Source organism: Mytilus galloprovincialis, chromosome 9 (genome assembly GCF_965363235.1).
Source record: "Mytilus galloprovincialis chromosome 9, xbMytGall1.hap1.1, whole genome shotgun sequence".
In the NCBI taxonomy this organism is placed as follows: Eukaryota; Metazoa; Mollusca; class Bivalvia; order Mytilida; family Mytilidae; genus Mytilus; species Mytilus galloprovincialis.
Genome location: NC_134846.1, coordinates 40832914 through 40851599, shown reverse-complemented (window position 1 = coordinate 40851599; position 18686 = coordinate 40832914). Strand labels below are relative to the sequence as shown.

General features: G+C 34.3%; 1 protein-coding gene and 1 long non-coding RNA gene across 2 annotated transcripts; both read left to right on the top strand.

Moving 5' to 3' along the window:
• Positions 1-6988: 6988 nt before the first annotated feature.
• Positions 6989-8428, top strand: LOC143046846 (uncharacterized). The gene is made up of 2 exons (XR_012969289.1): positions 6989-7406; positions 8216-8428. It is a non-coding gene; the product is annotated as an uncharacterized LOC143046846 (long non-coding RNA).
• Positions 8429-11852: 3424 nt separating this feature from the next.
• On the top strand, positions 11853-16635 carry LOC143045007 (uncharacterized). The gene is made up of 2 exons (XM_076217283.1): positions 11853-12681; positions 15658-16635. Exons 1-2 carry the CDS (start codon positions 12183-12185, stop codon positions 16593-16595), a joined length of 1437 nt encoding a protein of 478 aa, XP_076073398.1. The 5' UTR covers positions 11853-12182; the 3' UTR covers positions 16596-16635.
• Positions 16636-18686: the final 2051 nt, after the last annotated feature.

The window sequence follows — 18686 nt, the reverse complement described above, 5'->3', positions numbered from 1 at the left end:
GAAATGTTCATAAAAAATGTTTGACGGCAATACTTTTTTCGCCACTAGGTGCAATGTGAAGCTGAATAGGTAAGGTTTACTTGAAAAAAAATCCAGGTGTGCTTAGGCTTAGATTTTTTTTAAATTAGGTCCAAAGTTGGGGTCGGACACCCTACCCCACCCTTACGGAAATGTTAATAAAAAATGTTTGACGGCAATACTTTTTTCGCCACTAGGTGCAATGTGAAGCTGAATAGGTAAGGTTTACTTGAAAAAAAATCCAGGGTGTGCTTAGGCTTAGATTTTTTTTAAATTAGGTCCAAAGTTTGGGTCGGACACCCTACCCCACCCTTACGGAAATGTTCATAAAAAATGTTTGACGGCAATACTTTTTTCGCCACTAGGTGCAATGTGAAGCTGAATAGGTAAGGTTTACTTGAAAAAAAATCCAGGTGTGCTTAGGCTTAGATTTTTTTTAAATTAGGTCCAAAGTTGGGGTCGGACACCCTACCCCACCCTTACGGAAATGTTAATAAAAAATGTTTGACGGCAATACTTTTTTCGCCACTAGGTGCAATGTGAAGCTGAATAGGTAAGGTTTACTTGAAAAAAAATCCAGGGTGTGCTTAGGCTTAGATTTTTTTTAAATTAGGTCCAAAGTTTGGGTCGGACACCCTACCCCACCCTTACGGAAATGTTCATAAAAAATGTTTGACGGCAATACTTTTTTCGCCACTAGGTGCAATGTGAAGCTGAATAGGTAAGGTTTACTTGAAAAAAAATCCAGGTGTGCTTAGGCTTAGATTTTTTTTAAATTAGGTCCAAAGTTGGGGTCGGACACCCTACCCCACCCTTACGGAAATGTTAATAAAAAATGTTTGACGGCAATACTTTTTTCGCCACTAGGTGCAATGTGAAGCTGAATAGGTAAGGTTTACTTGAAAAAAAATCCAGGGTGTGCTTAGGCTTAGATTTTTTTTAAATTAGGTCCAAAGTTTGGGTCGGACACCCTACCCCACCCTTACGGAAATGTTCATAAAAAATGTTTGACGGCAATACTTTTTTCGCCACTAGGTGCAATGTGAAGCTGAATAGGTAAGGTTTACTTGAAAAAAAATCCAGGTGTGCTTAGGCTTAGATTTTTTTTAAATTAGGTCCAAAGTTGGGGTCGGACACCCTACCCCACCCTTACGGAAATGTTAATAAAAAATGTTTGACGGCAATACTTTTTTCGCCACTAGGTGCAATGTGAAGCTGAATAGGTAAGGTTTACTTGAAAAAAAATCCAGGGTGTGCTTAGGCTTAGATTTTTTTTAAATTAGGTCCAAAGTTTGGGTCGGACACCCTACCCCACCCTTACGGAAATGTTCATAAAAAATGTTTGACGGCAATACTTTTTTCGCCACTAGGTGCAATGTGAAGCTGAATAGGTAAGGTTTACTTGAAAAAAAATCCAGGTGTGCTTAGGCTTAGATTTTTTTTAAATTAGGTCCAAAGTTGGGGTCGGACACCCTACCCCACCCTTACGGAAATGTTAATAAAAAATGTTTGACGGCAATACTTTTTTCGCCACTAGGTGCAATGTGAAGCTGAATAGGTAAGGTTTACTTGAAAAAAAATCCAGGGTGTGCTTAGGCTTAGATTTTTTTTAAATTAGGTCCAAAGTTTGGGTCGGACACCCTACCCCACCCTTACGGAAATGTTCATAAAAAATGTTTGACGGCAATACTTTTTTCGCCACTAGGTGCAATGTGAAGCTGAATAGGTAAGGTTTACTTGAAAAAAAATCCAGGTGTGCTTAGGCTTAGATTTTTTTTAAATTAGGTCCAAAGTTGGGGTCGGACACCCTACCCCACCCTTACGGAAATGTTAATAAAAAATGTTTGACGGCAATACTTTTTTCGCCACTAGGTGCAATGTGAAGCTGAATAGGTAAGGTTTACTTGAAAAAAAATCCAGGGTGTGCTTAGGCTTAGATTTTTTTTAAATTAGGTCCAAAGTTTGGGTCGGACACCCTACCCCACCCTTACGGAAATGTTCATAAAAAATGTTTGACGGCAATACTTTTTTCGCCACTAGGTGCAATGTGAAGCTGAATAGGTAAGGTTTACTTGAAAAAAAATCCAGGTGTGCTTAGGCTTAGATTTTTTTTAAATTAGGTCCAAAGTTGGGGTCGGACACCCTACCCCACCCTTACGGAAATGTTAATAAAAAATGTTTGACGGCAATACTTTTTTCGCCACTAGGTGCAATGTGAAGCTGAATAGGTAAGGTTTACTTGAAAAAAAATCCAGGGTGTGCTTAGGCTTAGATTTTTTTTAAATTAGGTCCAAAGTTTGGGTCGGACACCCTACCCCACCCTTACGGAAATGTTCATAAAAAATGTTTGACGGCAATACTTTTTTCGCCACTAGGTGCAATGTGAAGCTGAATAGGTAAGGTTTACTTGAAAAAAAATCCAGGTGTGCTTAGGCTTAGATTTTTTTTAAATTAGGTCCAAAGTTGGGGTCGGACACCCTACCCCACCCTTACGGAAATGTTAATAAAAAATGTTTGACGGCAATACTTTTTTCGCCACTAGGTGCAATGTGAAGCTGAATAGGTAAGGTTTACTTGAAAAAAAATCCAGGGTGTGCTTAGGCTTAGATTTTTTTTAAATTAGGTCCAAAGTTTGGGTCGGACACCCTACCCCACCCTTACGGAAATGTTCATAAAAAATGTTTGACGGCAATACTTTTTTCGCCACTAGGTGCAATGTGAAGCTGAATAGGTAAGGTTTACTTGAAAAAAAATCCAGGTGTGCTTAGGCTTAGATTTTTTTTAAATTAGGTCCAAAGTTGGGGTCGGACACCCTACCCCACCCTTACGGAAATGTTAATAAAAAATGTTTGACGGCAATACTTTTTTCGCCACTAGGTGCAATGTGAAGCTGAATAGGTAAGGTTTACTTGAAAAAAAATCCAGGGTGTGCTTAGGCTTAGATTTTTTTTAAATTAGGTCCAAAGTTTGGGTCGGACACCCTACCCCACCCTTACGGAAATGTTCATAAAAAATGTTTGACGGCAATACTTTTTTCGCCACTAGGTGCAATGTGAAGCTGAATAGGTAAGGTTTACTTGAAAAAAAATCCAGGTGTGCTTAGGCTTAGATTTTTTTTAAATTAGGTCCAAAGTTGGGGTCGGACACCCTACCCCACCCTTACGGAAATGTTAATAAAAAATGTTTGACGGCAATACTTTTTTCGCCACTAGGTGCAATGTGAAGCTGAATAGGTAAGGTTTACTTGAAAAAAAATCCAGGGTGTGCTTAGGCTTAGATTTTTTTTAAATTAGGTCCAAAGTTTGGGTCGGACACCCTACCCCACCCTTACGGAAATGTTCATAAAAAATGTTTGACGGCAATACTTTTTTCGCCACTAGGTGCAATGTGAAGCTGAATAGGTAAGGTTTACTTGAAAAAAAATCCAGGTGTGCTTAGGCTTAGATTTTTTTTAAATTAGGTCCAAAGTTGGGGTCGGACACCCTACCCCACCCTTACGGAAATGTTAATAAAAAATGTTCGACCGCAATACTTATTTCTTTTTTTCTTTTATTTCAAAGATTATGAATAATTTCCCTGCCCACCATACTTTATGTAGAAAAAATAAACCTTTTGTCTATTCAAAAGTAAGCGATATCTACTGCTTCAGAATAAGAATGTTTCGTTAAAACAGATTTGTCTAATTAAAAAATGTTAATGCACGAGTGAAACTTTCTTTTCTTGTCATGCAGAACAATTATAACTTTTCAGGAACTATTTGACAGAATGCCGAGAATATGGAAAGCTGTTTGACACAATATCACAAAATTAATTTATGATTTCAATGTCAATTCTCTGTTACAAACATTTTTTAAAGCATTTCAATAATTTTTATTACATATTTACGATTCCATGTACACTGAAAACTGTTGACTATTAAAGTTAAAAGCGGGGAGCACGCTGTTTGGTATATTGACATCGATTACTATTGTCTCAAATTAATGAACAGGACTAGATATTTTTTAAATCATCAAATAGTTCTCCGACTGCTTTATTATATATAAAACACTGATCACACATTGGTTATATATATATTAATAAAAATAAATTGAGTACGTTTGAATCTTATGTAATTTTTTGGTTCATAGACATATCCGAAAACTGGCTGCTAGCGTATTGGTTGCTAGCGAGTGGCTGCTAGCTTGAGCCTGGTTTTTATTTGTGCTCTCTATTTTCAACCCTCGAATTAAGCTTTCGAATATAATTAAAATTAAAACCTTGCTTTCTAACCAATCTATTCATGTACCGGACCGGCAACTTTCTTTATTTAATACGAAAATCTACAGTGCCGTTATACACATGCATGTTGTTTGCTTGGTGTCTCCACCCGAAAAGAAAGAAATAGTCTAACTCCAAGATATTATATTCCTGCATCACGTGATTTGTACCATGTGGAGCTTACATTTGAATAAATACCGAATATGGAAAGTGAAACTACAATTCAAAACATAAAGTCGGAAGGCACAAATAAGAAAAAGAAAGGGTTTTTTTTTTGGCAAAAGGTGCAGGTAAATTCTCTCCGTGTTCAAAATATACATGAAATATTTGCCACTGCCCCTTTTCTGTTCTATGAATTCTAACCCTGAGTTTTCTATCTGTTACTCCATGCCAAGAAATCCTCGCTAAAAATTCCGGTCGACCCCCTACGGCAGTCATTAGTAGCTAAAGATTTGATTTCATTGAAGAAATTAATTTATGACCTTCATGTACGTGTCGCTTAGAACACAGCCATATACCAAATGGTCAATATTAATCATCCATGTAATTTGCTCTATGGGGTGTTTGCAGAATTTCAACGGAGGCAATTTCTTGGCATGCGTAGGATGCATATGAGTTCGTTTAAATATGTTAATGAGTATGGCGTGGTGTATATGTTTTGTAACATCATTCAAAGGTGGCCTGGTGATTTTTTTTATCCAATAAAAAACCAGTGGGAGTGTCGTTCAAGCCCGCTGCTTAGCGCGTGCACGAGAAACCCGATCCAGTTGGGAATACGGCACATCAGATATGACAAAAAGTTATTTTTCTGAATAATTGAGCGACTCAGGTTCCTCTAAGGGACATACCATTTGATTTTTTTGAGGCCTGTGAATTTTTAGAACAAATTATTCCGGCTCTGGTTTGTCATAAATATTTCTTTATAAAAAAAAATTTCCCCAACAAAATTGTATTGCAACAAAATTTAATTGCACATTTATGAAATACAAATATTCCGGCTCAGGTAAAAAAAAAATTCCCCAACAAAATTGTATTGCAACAAAATTTAATTGCACATTTATGAAATACAAATATTCCGGCTCAGGGAAATTTCGTTGAAATTATTAAGTCACGGTGACGGAAAGTAGAAATCCTATTTGTAAAACAAACGAAATCCTTGTCCTCGTGCATTTACTAAACTGTCAATCACATGTAGACGTAACAAAGTGGTGGAGTTTAAATCATGGTTTAACATAAAAAAATATCAGATTAAACCACAGTCCAAGCTCCGCCTATCTACATGAAGTTGCAAGGAAAAAGTACGTCATGATTCTTTTTAATGGAATAACATATCAATCTTTATATTAAACCATGGTTTTTCAAAAAACCGAACTATTAAGCAGATTTCACGTAAAAACTTCAAAGGAAAAATGCCGTATTATGTTACAATAAGTTTTTATCAAGTGTCTTTAACCTATCGTCGATTTTATTACGTATTAAAAGCAAACTAATTCGAAGTTTAACTATCAATAAGCTTTATTCGCGGCAGGGTTTGTCCTTGATTAGTTGATCAGCTTAAACAATACGAGGTTAACTAACCAACAAAGGAATACATATCTGCATTTTCTTTTGAAATAATTGAAGTTTTATTTAGTTTGTTCGTATTATGTGTCGTTGCAACGCTGTCTCATGATACCGGAAGAGTTGGCCGCTCACAAATCTTTTAAACCCTTGACATACTGTATGTACAAATTCAAAGCTAGGAACCTGTAGTAGGTTTCACAAAAAAAAACTTACGACTAAGAATGATCTTAAGTCATAAGATCACCCTTGTTTTTGGTGGGGTTCGTGCTGCTTTGTCTTTAGTTTTCTATGTTGTATCGTGTGTACTATTGTTTGTCTGTTTGTCTGTTTGATTGTTTTTTTTGTTTTTCTTTTTAGCCATTGCGTTGTCAGTTTATTTTCAATTTATGAGTTTGACTTTCCCTCTGGTATCTTTCGCCTCTCCTTCATGGACAATTTTTTGAAGAACCGACTCCTGTGTAATTCAGTGGTTGTTGCTAGTTGTCGCTTCTTGATGTCTGCTTAACTTTACGGGTTAGTTTTGATTATTTTTGATTGCCGTATTGTGGCTTATAGTTCCTTTGGTGATCTTAAGTCTACATGTGAATTGTTGTCTCGTTGGCAATCATCTCCATATTTTAACAATATGAACATAAGGAGATGTGATACATGTATGTGTGATAGTGATAATTTGTGTAAATTACATGTATCCATCTTCATTTGTAACTATTTGAAAAGGGAATTCTTCATAAATATGATACTTTTGAACTTTCATTGACAAAAACTGTTCGGTCATAAAATGTCATTATATTGTTAAACTACATGTATTCATTATTTTATCGAAATCATTTTATTTGCAATATTTGTCCGTCAAAGTAATTTCATTATGATGTAACGATTTTTTTTTTGTAAAGCTTTTTGTATTATAAGTAATAATTAAGTGTCAAGTATATTTTCACAAAGTCAGAAATTTGTTTCAAGATAATTCTTTTTGTAAATAATAGATAAAGTCACAGCTTTACATAGTTCTTAAAAGTTTTCTTACGTAAAAGAATAATTAATCCTTTAGCATGTTTAGTCATTTCAATTACGGCGCTATTTAGCCTAAATCTCAAACGACAGATTTTTTGTTATATTCTTTTGTTAATCCTTATCGTATTATTTCATTTTAGGCCAGATTTTTTTAATTATCTGTTTAACGAGATCCGCCGACTCCACATTTTCCGATTTCAGAATAAAAATAAAAGTAGTGCTTCCTACTTTTATTTTTATTTTTTCCGCCGACTGTTACAAAATCCTCAAAAAAAAAAAAAGTACGAGTACGGGTCTGCGACTTTTAATTTATCTCTTGTCGCATGGTCAAACAAAGTGGCGACTTCCGGGAAGGGACCGTTTTTTTACATTAAACTTGAAGTGCGATCACTAGAGAGAAGTTCGTGTTCACTCAAATGTGTTAAGTGTAATAGAGATGAGACAATCGGGGTCATGTTGTCCAAGGAGTTACCGGAAGATGTTGGCATCAACCGCATTATAACCAACGGGGCACATGTGGAACCTGACATGCCGGTCAACGTTTTGGAAGAGTTTGGGTTTGTATTTTTCCTTTGAAGAAATATCGTAATATGCATATTAAAATAGTATCAAGGATATCAATTAAAATCAATAATGCTTTTTGAATTTTGTGTATGGATGGGACCAAATCATTTGAAAAACCACTTTTTTGATTCACGTTCACCCCCTTTCACTTTCGCACCCTACAGTACACGTTTGCACCCTACACAGGGATATTTTGGGAAACTCAAGCTGGTAGCCCAGACCAAATTATTTCTAAATGATGTTTGTATTTTGAACTAAATTTTATCAAAATTTTAGTAACCCAGCTCAAAATCTAGAGGCCATAGGCGACTGGGCCCCTGCTAAGTATTATCCCTGCTACATGTTCGCACACAATTTTTTTATTGGTTTTGTGTTTGATAATTTGTGAATAAAGTCAGATTGACCAGTATTTTATTTCTGTGTTGAATAAATCATAAGGTCAAAAGTAAATAAACAGGTTTAATATATAGAATATTAAACGCCTTTTTAAAGGAATTTATTGGTGTATAAACTGGACCAATTTACTCAGGTTTATTACATTAAAGAAGGATTATATAATATGTTATTGAAGTATAAAACAAGTATTATAAATTTAATATATATGTGCTATGGTAATAAGAGTTGGACAAGTATAAATACAAAAAGAAAGGGTGAAACGCATACATATATACATATTAATAACACACACACAAACATTCAATGTAAACACACATGATTATAAGTGCAATAAAGCAAAGCACAAGAAGCATAGATTATAGTTCTGACATGCATAATATTTTATATTTATATTTCCTTCTTTCAGGCCAGACACAGGTGTTTGATAGCATCTGTATATATTGTGGTGACAATGAAGTAGTTGTGGATGACAATCATGAGATAAGTAGGCTGAAGAACGACAACGCTATCGTTAGACCTATATCTGCATCGTGCATGAACTCTGGACTGAAGTTCATAACAAGAAATGCCAAAAAGAAATAAAAATGAACAATGATTATGAATAAAATCCATCTCTTGATATTTTGTTAATTTTACATTTATAATAAGAAAAAATAATGTTGTATGATTGCCAATGTCACAACTCTCCATCCATGACTGTTTTGTTGTCTTAAGCAATTATTGTTATCGTATGGCCTTCAACATAGAACTTCAATGGCTCTCACCATATTAAAAGTAGGCTATAAAGGGCACCAAAGTTGACCAGTGTAAAACAATTCAGACTTTATTCATACAAACAGCCTGATTAATATATATAAAACAAATATCATATACAGTATAAACATTTATTAAACATACACTAAGAGGTTTCTGACTGGGTGACAGGTATATACATATATATAGTGTATACGCAGCCAAGTTGATATATTTGCCTGGTGCCATGGATCTATATTAGAGTAAATACATAACAAAAACATAGTTTTTTATGTTCAAATTAATAGAAGGGTTAATATACTGGTCTGTTTTCATTCCATTGTACTTGTATTTTGATAAGTTCTTAAAAAAAAAAAAGGGTCACTTAGATTGGTTTTATTTTTATTTTTAGTGTCGACTGGACCAATTTTGCACTTTTTTTTTTTTTATTTCGTCCCCTCGACCCTATTTTTTTACAAATTTTCTCGTTAAACAGATAATAAAAAAAAGTCTGGCCTTATCCTGCAATTGGGTTTTCTACTATACAGATACAACCCTACAGATATCGCTATGCTGTATCTGTATACTATACAGATATCGCTTTAAAGCTCCGCCCACTGTCGGACTGAGTATTGTATGAACCCGCGTGACCTCAGAATGTGTATTGCAATCGCATTCCAACGACGTATCAATTGTGAATTAACAATTTCTTTTATACGTTCTGTTTCTTTTCCAACATTTCTTTAGAGCAATAAGAATCACACCAATTTTCTGATAACATTTAAGAATTGAATGCTTCTTTTTATAACTTCATTGGGGTGTAAAAGCGTTGACCGAAGTACACTTTGTATGAAGCGCGGTCAACGCTTTTACAACCCTATTAAGTTACAAAAAGAAGCATTCAATACTTATAATTACATTTTTTTAGCCAGGCTCATGAAAACACGAATTTTATCAATTTTTTATTTAATTCACCTGTGCACTTTATTGTGGGACCTCGTGTTATCAAAAATGAAAAGTTTTATTAAGTAATGCAATTGCGTAAGGAATAACACGTGATGTGCAGTTAGTCAATCAGAATAACGTATTATAATGACACGTACATCTAATGTAATTATACACAAATGAACAGCAGTCTTTTCTACGATGACAACTATCGATATCAAAACTTGAATGTGTATGATTGTGTAACAAAACCAACCATGTCAATTTCAGCATGCATGTTTAGTGAATGTCGAGTCTGAAGCGTAGGACAACTCGTACACTCCTGTTTCAAATTGAACAATGTTTTGTTATTTGTTTTTACTGTTGAAATTAGTTGTTATGTTAAAATAGATAATTATTCACTTTTAGCGATTGTTGACCATTCGAGATTCTTTTTTTGCGAACCCGTCTTCAGCTGAATGTGTGATTACTGTACATCGTATTACTACACGGGCTTCAAGGGATTTCAAATAAAAAATAAATGCGAAACAAGTGTTTTTGTGTCTTTCAAAATACAAATTATATACAGAATTTATTGCAGGATAAAGACAATAACTGTTTAGTGTTTTTAAATATCAGCTGTATTTGTACTCGGCTCGAAATAGGTGTAATAGCTCGCTAAAAGCTCGCATACACCTTGTTTCCTAGCCTTGTACAAATACAGCTGATATTCAAAGACACTAAACAGTTATTGTCTATGTCATTCAGTAATCTCGTTTATATTATGAAATTGTCACCATGTAAATTCTAGATTTAAATATGTTTTCTGAAGTTCTAACTTCAGTGAGAGTCGGGCATTCGTACTGGCAACATCCGCTCTATTTGTAAAAGTATATCAATTTGTAACATTTTGTAAAACTACATGTATGTATTCCATCCTGAATCATTAAAAACTAAAAGGACTTGTGTCTAATTCTACAAGTGGAGTCAAAGCGAGTATTCTCAGTCAAGTGACTAGATCCTATAGTCATTATCTAATGTTGGCATCGCCAACATCTGCAACCGGTCGTGGGTTGCAGCTCGTTATCAACTTCAAATCAGTAGCTAGTCACCCGGTTACATTTGCTTGCCAGTAAGACAACTATCCGCCAAAGTTTAAATGAAGTGAATGTAGTCAAGTCTACTAAACAATAAACTCAACATAGATACCAGGACTAAATTTTGTAAATACGCCAGACGCGCGTTTCGTCTAAAAAAGACTCATCAGTGACGCTCGAATCCAAAAAAGTTAAAAACGCCAAATAAAGTACGAAGTTGAAGAGCATTGAGGACCAAAATTCCTAAAAGTTTTGCCAAATACAACTAAAGTAATCTATGCTTGAGGTAGAAAAGCCTTAGTATTTTAAAAATTACAAATTTTTGTAAACAGTTAATTGATAAATGTAACCATATCAATGATAATTCATGTCAGCACAAAAGTGCTGACTACTGGGCTGGTGATACCCTCGGGGAAATAAATCTCCACCAGCAGTGGCATCGACCCAGTACGACCTAACAAACTAGATTACCTATAAGTCTTCCATAATCTTATATTCAGTCAAGAAGGAAGTCATTTATGTTAATCAGGGATAAACATAAATGAAATTTCAAGGGTGGAGCTGATGAAATAAGTATTCGAATTGTTAAAAAAAATATACAAAATTATATATTTTTATGATCTTTGTCGGCAGTATCATATTAAGTTGTACACATACATTCGTGAGTATGGCCTGAATGGGAGAAAGCAAATTAAAACTTATTATGGTCTTTCAAAATTACTGTGATTAAAAACTATTTTTCAAACCTTTCTGAAATAATCTCAAAATTAAAGTTAGTGCTGATAAAATCAATAGTGAGGCTAAATATCTAAGGGTTGTGCAACAAATGCAAAGTCGGATGTCCTCTCTTAAATATGTAGGCTGTGGCGATCCCTGTTCATGTTTGTAAACAATATTTGTTGAGGCCTATATGATACGAACTTGCAAACCTAAATAAGTCATTCATAAAGTATATGAAATAGATGATGCATTCTATTAACTAGTATTGGAGAGAAAAAAATATATTATGATTCGTTTTATGTCGCATGTCAGTTCGATAATACTATAACGTACAATGTACGTATAACAATCAAGTAATGGCGACCCACGGTTAAAACGTACACATATAGTTATTAAAATTGAGAATGGAAATATCAAAGCGACAACAACCCGACCAAAGAGCAGACAACAGCCGAAGGCCACTAATGGGTCTTCAATGTAGCGAAAAATTACCTTTATTCGTTTGTATAAGTATAACACCATTAATAACAAAATACATCCTTTACACTAATCATTCTGTGTTCATTTTCAGATATATATGTAAAAGATCACAAGCCATGTGATTGTTCATTTGAGTTAGAAAACTGCGTTTTACCAAAGAACAGTGAACCGAACGACAATATAAAACATCGTCTGGAAAAGTCTGTGGCTACGGGTGTTTGTCCGCACATACTCTTGGAAGAAAACAAACCAGATATAAACGTTCTTGAAGTATCAGACGAGGAATTAGATGAACCATTCGATAATTATTCGCCAGATAGTATGGACAATACACCGACTTCAAACCGACAAGGCTTTGGCTATGGATTTTATTGGATACATCTTGCAGTAATATATTAAAGGACAAAAGTTATTCGAGATATGCTTCCGGTGCTAGCAGAATATGTTTTCCCGTCATTTGTATGGTATACACTGCAAAATGGATTTTCTCCCTTGTATCTTGCTCTTCTCTCAGAAGACGAAGAAATATCTTCACTACTTAGCAAATACAATCCAAAATTTCTACAAGATAAACTTCGGCAAAAATTCTTCCACATTAATCCCATACAGTGTAATACTGTTCCGATGATATTCAGAATAGCTAGTTTAGATAAAGTTGCAGCATTACAAACATTCATCAATATTGATCGTACAAAAAACCGCCAATTATTAAAAGCAGCACTCAAAGGAGCATTTTCTACTCATGCAACGTCATGTATTTTGTTTTTAATGGAGAAAGGAGTCAAACTTGATTCTGCCACTTTAAAGGCAGAGATAAACAGCGCTGTGTTTCGAGGTGATGCTGATACGCTAGACGTCTTGTTGAAGTATCATAAGTTCAAAGTCACGTCGCTTCAGGTGAAGTTAGCCGTGAAAAAAGGTATTACTAAGATTGCAACTTCTATGTCATTTTTTTATTTTTATAAGACATTATTACATGAGAAGATCTAAAAATATATAAAGTTTTAATGCAGTCCATTTTTATGCGACCGCAAAAATTGAAAATTTTTTGGTAGTATATTGGTATCACGTTGGCGTCGTCGTCGTCGTCGTCGTCCGAAGACATTTGGTTTTCGCACTCTAACTTAAGTAAAAGTAAATAGAAATCTATGAAATTTTGACACAAGGTTTATGACCATAAAAGGAAGGTTGGGATTGATTTTGGGTGTTTTGGTCCCAACAGTTTAGGAATTAGGGGCCAAAAAGCATTTTTCTTGGTTTTCGCACAATAACTTTAGTATAAGTAAACAGAAATCTATGAAACTTTAACTTAAGGTCTATGACCACAAACTGAAGGTTGAGATTGATTTTGGGAGTTTTTATCCCAACAGTTTAGGAATTAGGGGCCCTCAAACAGGTCCCAAATAAACATTTTTCTTGGTTTTTACACAATAACTTTAGTATACGTCAATAGAAATCTATGAAATTTTAACACAAGGTTTATGACCACAAAAGGAAAGTTTGGATTGATTTTGGGAGTTTTGGTCCCAACGAATTTGGGTCCAAAAGGGGCCAAAATTAAACTTAACTTGATTTTAACAAAAATTGAATTCTTGGGGTTCTTTGATATACTGAATCTAAACATGTACTTAGATTTTTGATTATTGGTCCAGTTTTCAAGTTCGTCCAAATCGGGGTCCAAAATTATTATATTAAGTATTGGGCAATAGCAAGAAATTTTCAATTGCACAGTATTCCGCAATAGCAAGAAATCTTCAATTGCACAGTATTGTGCAATAGCAAGAAGTTTTCAATTGCACAGTATTGTGCATTACAATATGTAGCAAGAAATCTTCAATTGCACAGTATTGTGCAATAGCAAGAAATCTTCAATTGCACAGTATTGCGCAATAGCAAGAAATATCCAATTGCACAATATTGCGCAATAGCAAGAAATTTTCAATTGCATAGTTTTGCGCAATAGTAAGAAATATTCAATTGCACAGTATTGTCCCATTTTCAAATTAGTCTACATTAAGGTCCCAAGGGTCAAAAATTAAACTTGATTTCAACAAATATTGAATATATGGGGTTCTTCAATATGCTGAATCTAACCATGTATTTAGATTTTTAATATTTGGGCCCGGTTAAAAATTGGTCCACATTGCCGGTCTGAAGGGTCTAAAATTGAACATTATTTAATTTCATCAAAAATTGAATTCTTTGGGTTCTATGATATGCTGAATCTAACCATCATGTATTTAGATTTTGGATATTGGACCATAATAGGAAAATGTCTGATTAAAAAATTTTTAAGTTTTTAAGTTTAAGTTCTTAGACCACATTCTTTCTGTGTCATAAACCTATGTTGTGTCAACTATTTAATCACAATCCAATATCAGAGCTGTATCAAGCTTAAATGTAGTGTCCATACTTGCCCCAACTGTTCAGGGTTTGACCTCTGCGGTCGTATAAAGCTGCTCTCTGCGGAATATCTTGTTCCACAGTGGCGGATCGGGGGGGGGGGGGGGGGTTCTGGGGGTTGAAACCCCCCTTTTTGGTCGATCAATGCATTTGAATGGGAGCATATAGTTGCACCCCCCCCCCTTACTCTGGGTTGGGAACCCCCCCCCCTTTTTGAAATGGCTGGATCCGCCACTGTTCCATGTTGTAATGTTGTCCGTCGTGGGTGCGTAGTAATCTTGCACGATACACACATAGGAGAAAAATTAGACGTAACTTTCTATTTCCAGATACATGTATCTAAAATATTTGACACTAAAGCCTGTGGATGACGAACACAACATTTTATAAATTAAAAAAATATCTTATTACTAAATAAAGGTATGAATTTATCTTCCTCAGCAAATTCCATAAAATCATTATTAAAAAGTGACACTACAGCGAACATATTTTGTCTTGAATCGTTAATATTGATGACATTTTGAAATCACATTATTCAAGTAAGGTCGACTATGCGGTCAGGATATGAATATATAAGTAGATGAATCATTTATATGATAACTATCCAGTAAGATTGATTTGAGCTATTACATATTATGATAAAATTATGACGGGAATTAAAAAAAAACAGTTTCTTTGCTTAGTAGTTGATTTACATGTATGTGACTTTGTTTTCAAATCAAGCCCTTACATCTGTTTTAAAAGAGATACAAGAAACACTTGACGTCGTGGGTGCGTAGTAATCTTGCACGATACACACATTGGAGAAAAATTAGACGTAACTTTCTATTTCCAGATACATGTATCTAAAATATTTGACACTAAAGCCTGTAGATGACGAACACAACATTTTATAAATTAAAAAAATTATTTTATTACTAAATAAAAGTATGAATTTATCTTCATCAGCAAATTCCATAAAATCATTATTAAAGAGTGACACTACAGCGAACAGATTTTGTCTTGAATCGTTAATATTGATGACATTTTGAAATCACATTATTCAAGCAAGGTCGACTATGCGGTCAGGATATGAATATATAAGTAGATGAATCATTTATATGATAACTATCCAGTAAGATTGATTTAAGCTATAATTACATATTATGATAAAATTATGAAAGGAATTAAAAAAAAAAAACCAGTTTCTTCGCTTAGTAGTTGATTTACATGTATGTGACTTTGTTTTCAAATCAAGCCCTTTTATCTGTTTTAAAAGAGATACAAGGAAAACTTGACGTCATAATCATAATGACAAAAAAAAAGCTAGTTGTCGTGGGTATTTATATTAATAACAAATTAATTTAAAATTCAGATTTATTTTCATTATATACGTCATGTGTTTTTGATGAGCACTTACTATTAAATTGCCCTTTTATTTGCAGTTAAAATCTTCTTTCATTTACAGTTTTCATATTGTTAGTAAAATATCTATATTTACCTTATTTTTTAGGTAAAATTGATGTAATCAAAACTATACTCGATTACTTACCGCGACTTCATCCAAATTACAGGGATTACAAAGAATATTCTGAATGTATTATAGACGCAGTACTGAATAACTCCAGTCCAATATTACAGTTACTTCTAAAGAAAAACTTTGATGTGAATGCATGTTTAAAAAACATGAGTGCTTTAAAATGGGCTGAGATCTTCGAATATAAAGACATAGAATATCTGCTTACTGAATCTGGTGCCAACAGCTTTCTAGAAGATCAGTCGGAAGCCATTAGCGTTTTTAATTCAGTTTTAAATATTAATCAGCGTAATGATCACATGATCCGACGATTACTAGAAATTGGACGTGACGTGAATGACGCGAGTGATGGAACACCTCCTTTTTACACAACAATGCGCCTGCGTCGGTACGATTTAATGCACGAAATCTTGTTATGCGGTGCCGACCCTTATTTGCAACCAGAAACCTGGAAGTATTTTTTGATAAGACAGGAGACTGCAGAAAATTGGAAGTTAATGTTACATGTATTTGTTAGAGCGAACGCTAATTTAAGTATTGACACTAAAATAACTCTTATTCAGTATATCTGCGATCGGGGCGCTAGCCACTTGTTCAGAAATGATGACCTAATTCTCATTATAGTATTGAGCGCTCATACCATAACCGAAAACGATAAGATACTATTGAGGGAATATCGACATAAATGGAGCGATAATTTAAAGTCTAAAATAGACGAATACTTTCAAAAACCTTTATCACTGCAAATAATGTGTAGAAATTCGATTAGGAAACAATTCGGACAGAATCTTCATAGATTTATACAAATAAATAGAGATAATCTACCTACAAAATTTGTAAGCTTTTTGGAATGCAGTGATGTGCTGGAACTATTTTTTACAGACCATGACAGAAAAAAATTTGATACCCAGTGAACGTTTAATTAAAAATAAAGGCGTTGGATGTTAAATTGTATATAGTAAAGTGTTTCTATCTTGAATCCGGATCAATACAGTTTTCTCTGCAATTCTATAATGACATATAATTTATTGCCCTGGTTTTGTTTTACTTTTTCAGGTCGAAAATTATAAAGTCATATGATATAAAAAGAAGATGTGGTATGATTGCCAATGAGACAACTGTCCACAAAAGACCAAAATGACACAGACATTAACAACTTAAGGTCACTGTGCGGCCTTCAAACCAGTTTCTGGTGATTATAAGGTCAAAGAATGTGTTATACCAATGCATGCATATATATATATATACTGAACCAACTTGAAGTCCTCTGTACATTTATTACGAACAAATAACCTTAAACCGACAAAAAATATCCATTCGGTGATCGATCATAATTACTCAGCAGCTTTAAGCTGTGGTCACACCTTACCGGATAGCTCGAACGGACGCCAACGTATATACGCTAAATACATTGGATTGTTAAATGATTACTGATTGATATTTTAGTCTTCCACACATGCTTTCTGTTAGTAGTTGCTATTTCCTTTGAAATAGCTTCTTGTTACTGCAAGCACTCTCAGATCTGTACTTAGTGTCTTTTCGTGGTCTTTTGGGGGTTTTGCTTAGACGGATCTTTTTTATCGAGCTGACGAGTTTTAAAAGTCCTTTACAACATTTTTTGTATTATGGTTTTTGGATAATATATATTGTCACACCGTTAAATCCGGTTATCATGGTTATGGGGCCGGGGCGACAAGGGGAATGGGGTCGTCGTCGATGATCTGGTTTGAAATGTTTCATATTCTGTCATACCAGGGTCTTTGAAAGCTCAATTTTACGGTTTATGTTGAATCATTGTTATTATAGTTCTTTGAGTACTTATACATACTTTGCTATCTGGTGTATACATATCTGTCTCAATTGCAAACATTTGTCAATGACATCGCCTTAACTTTATATAGAGTGTGTAGGTAGTGTAATCTACTATACATGTTATAAGCACCATAAGACTAGTTATTAAGCCAGTACACACATAATTTCGCATATACCAGCTGGGTAGTTTATATTTAATGATTGTCAAAATCAAGGCAAATTGAATGCGATTGTGGGAAACCGAGTAAAACGAGACGAAATTGTGGTGGCCGGCTTCTCAATCATACTGGAATGCTAAACCATCCAATAAAAAATATGTGATTTTAGTGGAAATGTCTTAGAATCAACGTACACCAAGCATGAGCAAAGCACTACAGGATTAACAAGTTTTTATACAGTATATGGTAAAACAAGAAAATATAGGAAAACTACGTGTGAATAAATTGTGTATGCAACTTTTGTTTAGAGAGGTTGATGTAAACATATATTGCGCATAATCTAATATAATACAATCCTTTCCTCAATGGTTGACATCTAATTTAAATAAAAGCCCAAACTTAATTTTGAAAGTCTAATGAAGGAAGATTGTCGGTGTTTAACTCATGTAATTGACGTATATATATAAATATCCAATATATATTTTTGCAATTTTTTCTCGAACTTTAAACTCCCTCAGGCAAAGTTGGCTTTAGATGAATTTGGCTATTTGTTTTGGGTATTTTTGATATAAAGCTCTTCAACGATTTTCGGTACTTATACATCTTCGGATTTCAAATGTTTGGCTTTGAGCGTTCCTGATGAAGGTAAATCCAGAAAAGCGCTTCGGACGCAATAAATTATAAAACGTGTTGTTTTCCATTTTTTAACTTTATAGACTCGGAATGATTCAGAGCTTGACATATTGTATAGATACATGTACCTGTTTACTGTTAAAGACAGTTATTTTGCCTCAGTATGCAAGTTTCTATGGTTTGTTCCGTTGTGTTGCTGTCTAATCCTGCACCTGTTATATTTTTGTTCCTTTGTTTAAACAATAAGGACGATGTGTATAACCATTGCAGCCGAATGTATTAAAGAAATGAAGTTCCATGTGTATTAAAGGAACAATTTTAAAGCCAAATATAAGGAATCGGAGCTTCATAGATATCGGAAGATGGGATAAGAGTGCCAATGAGATTAGAACTCTCCATCCA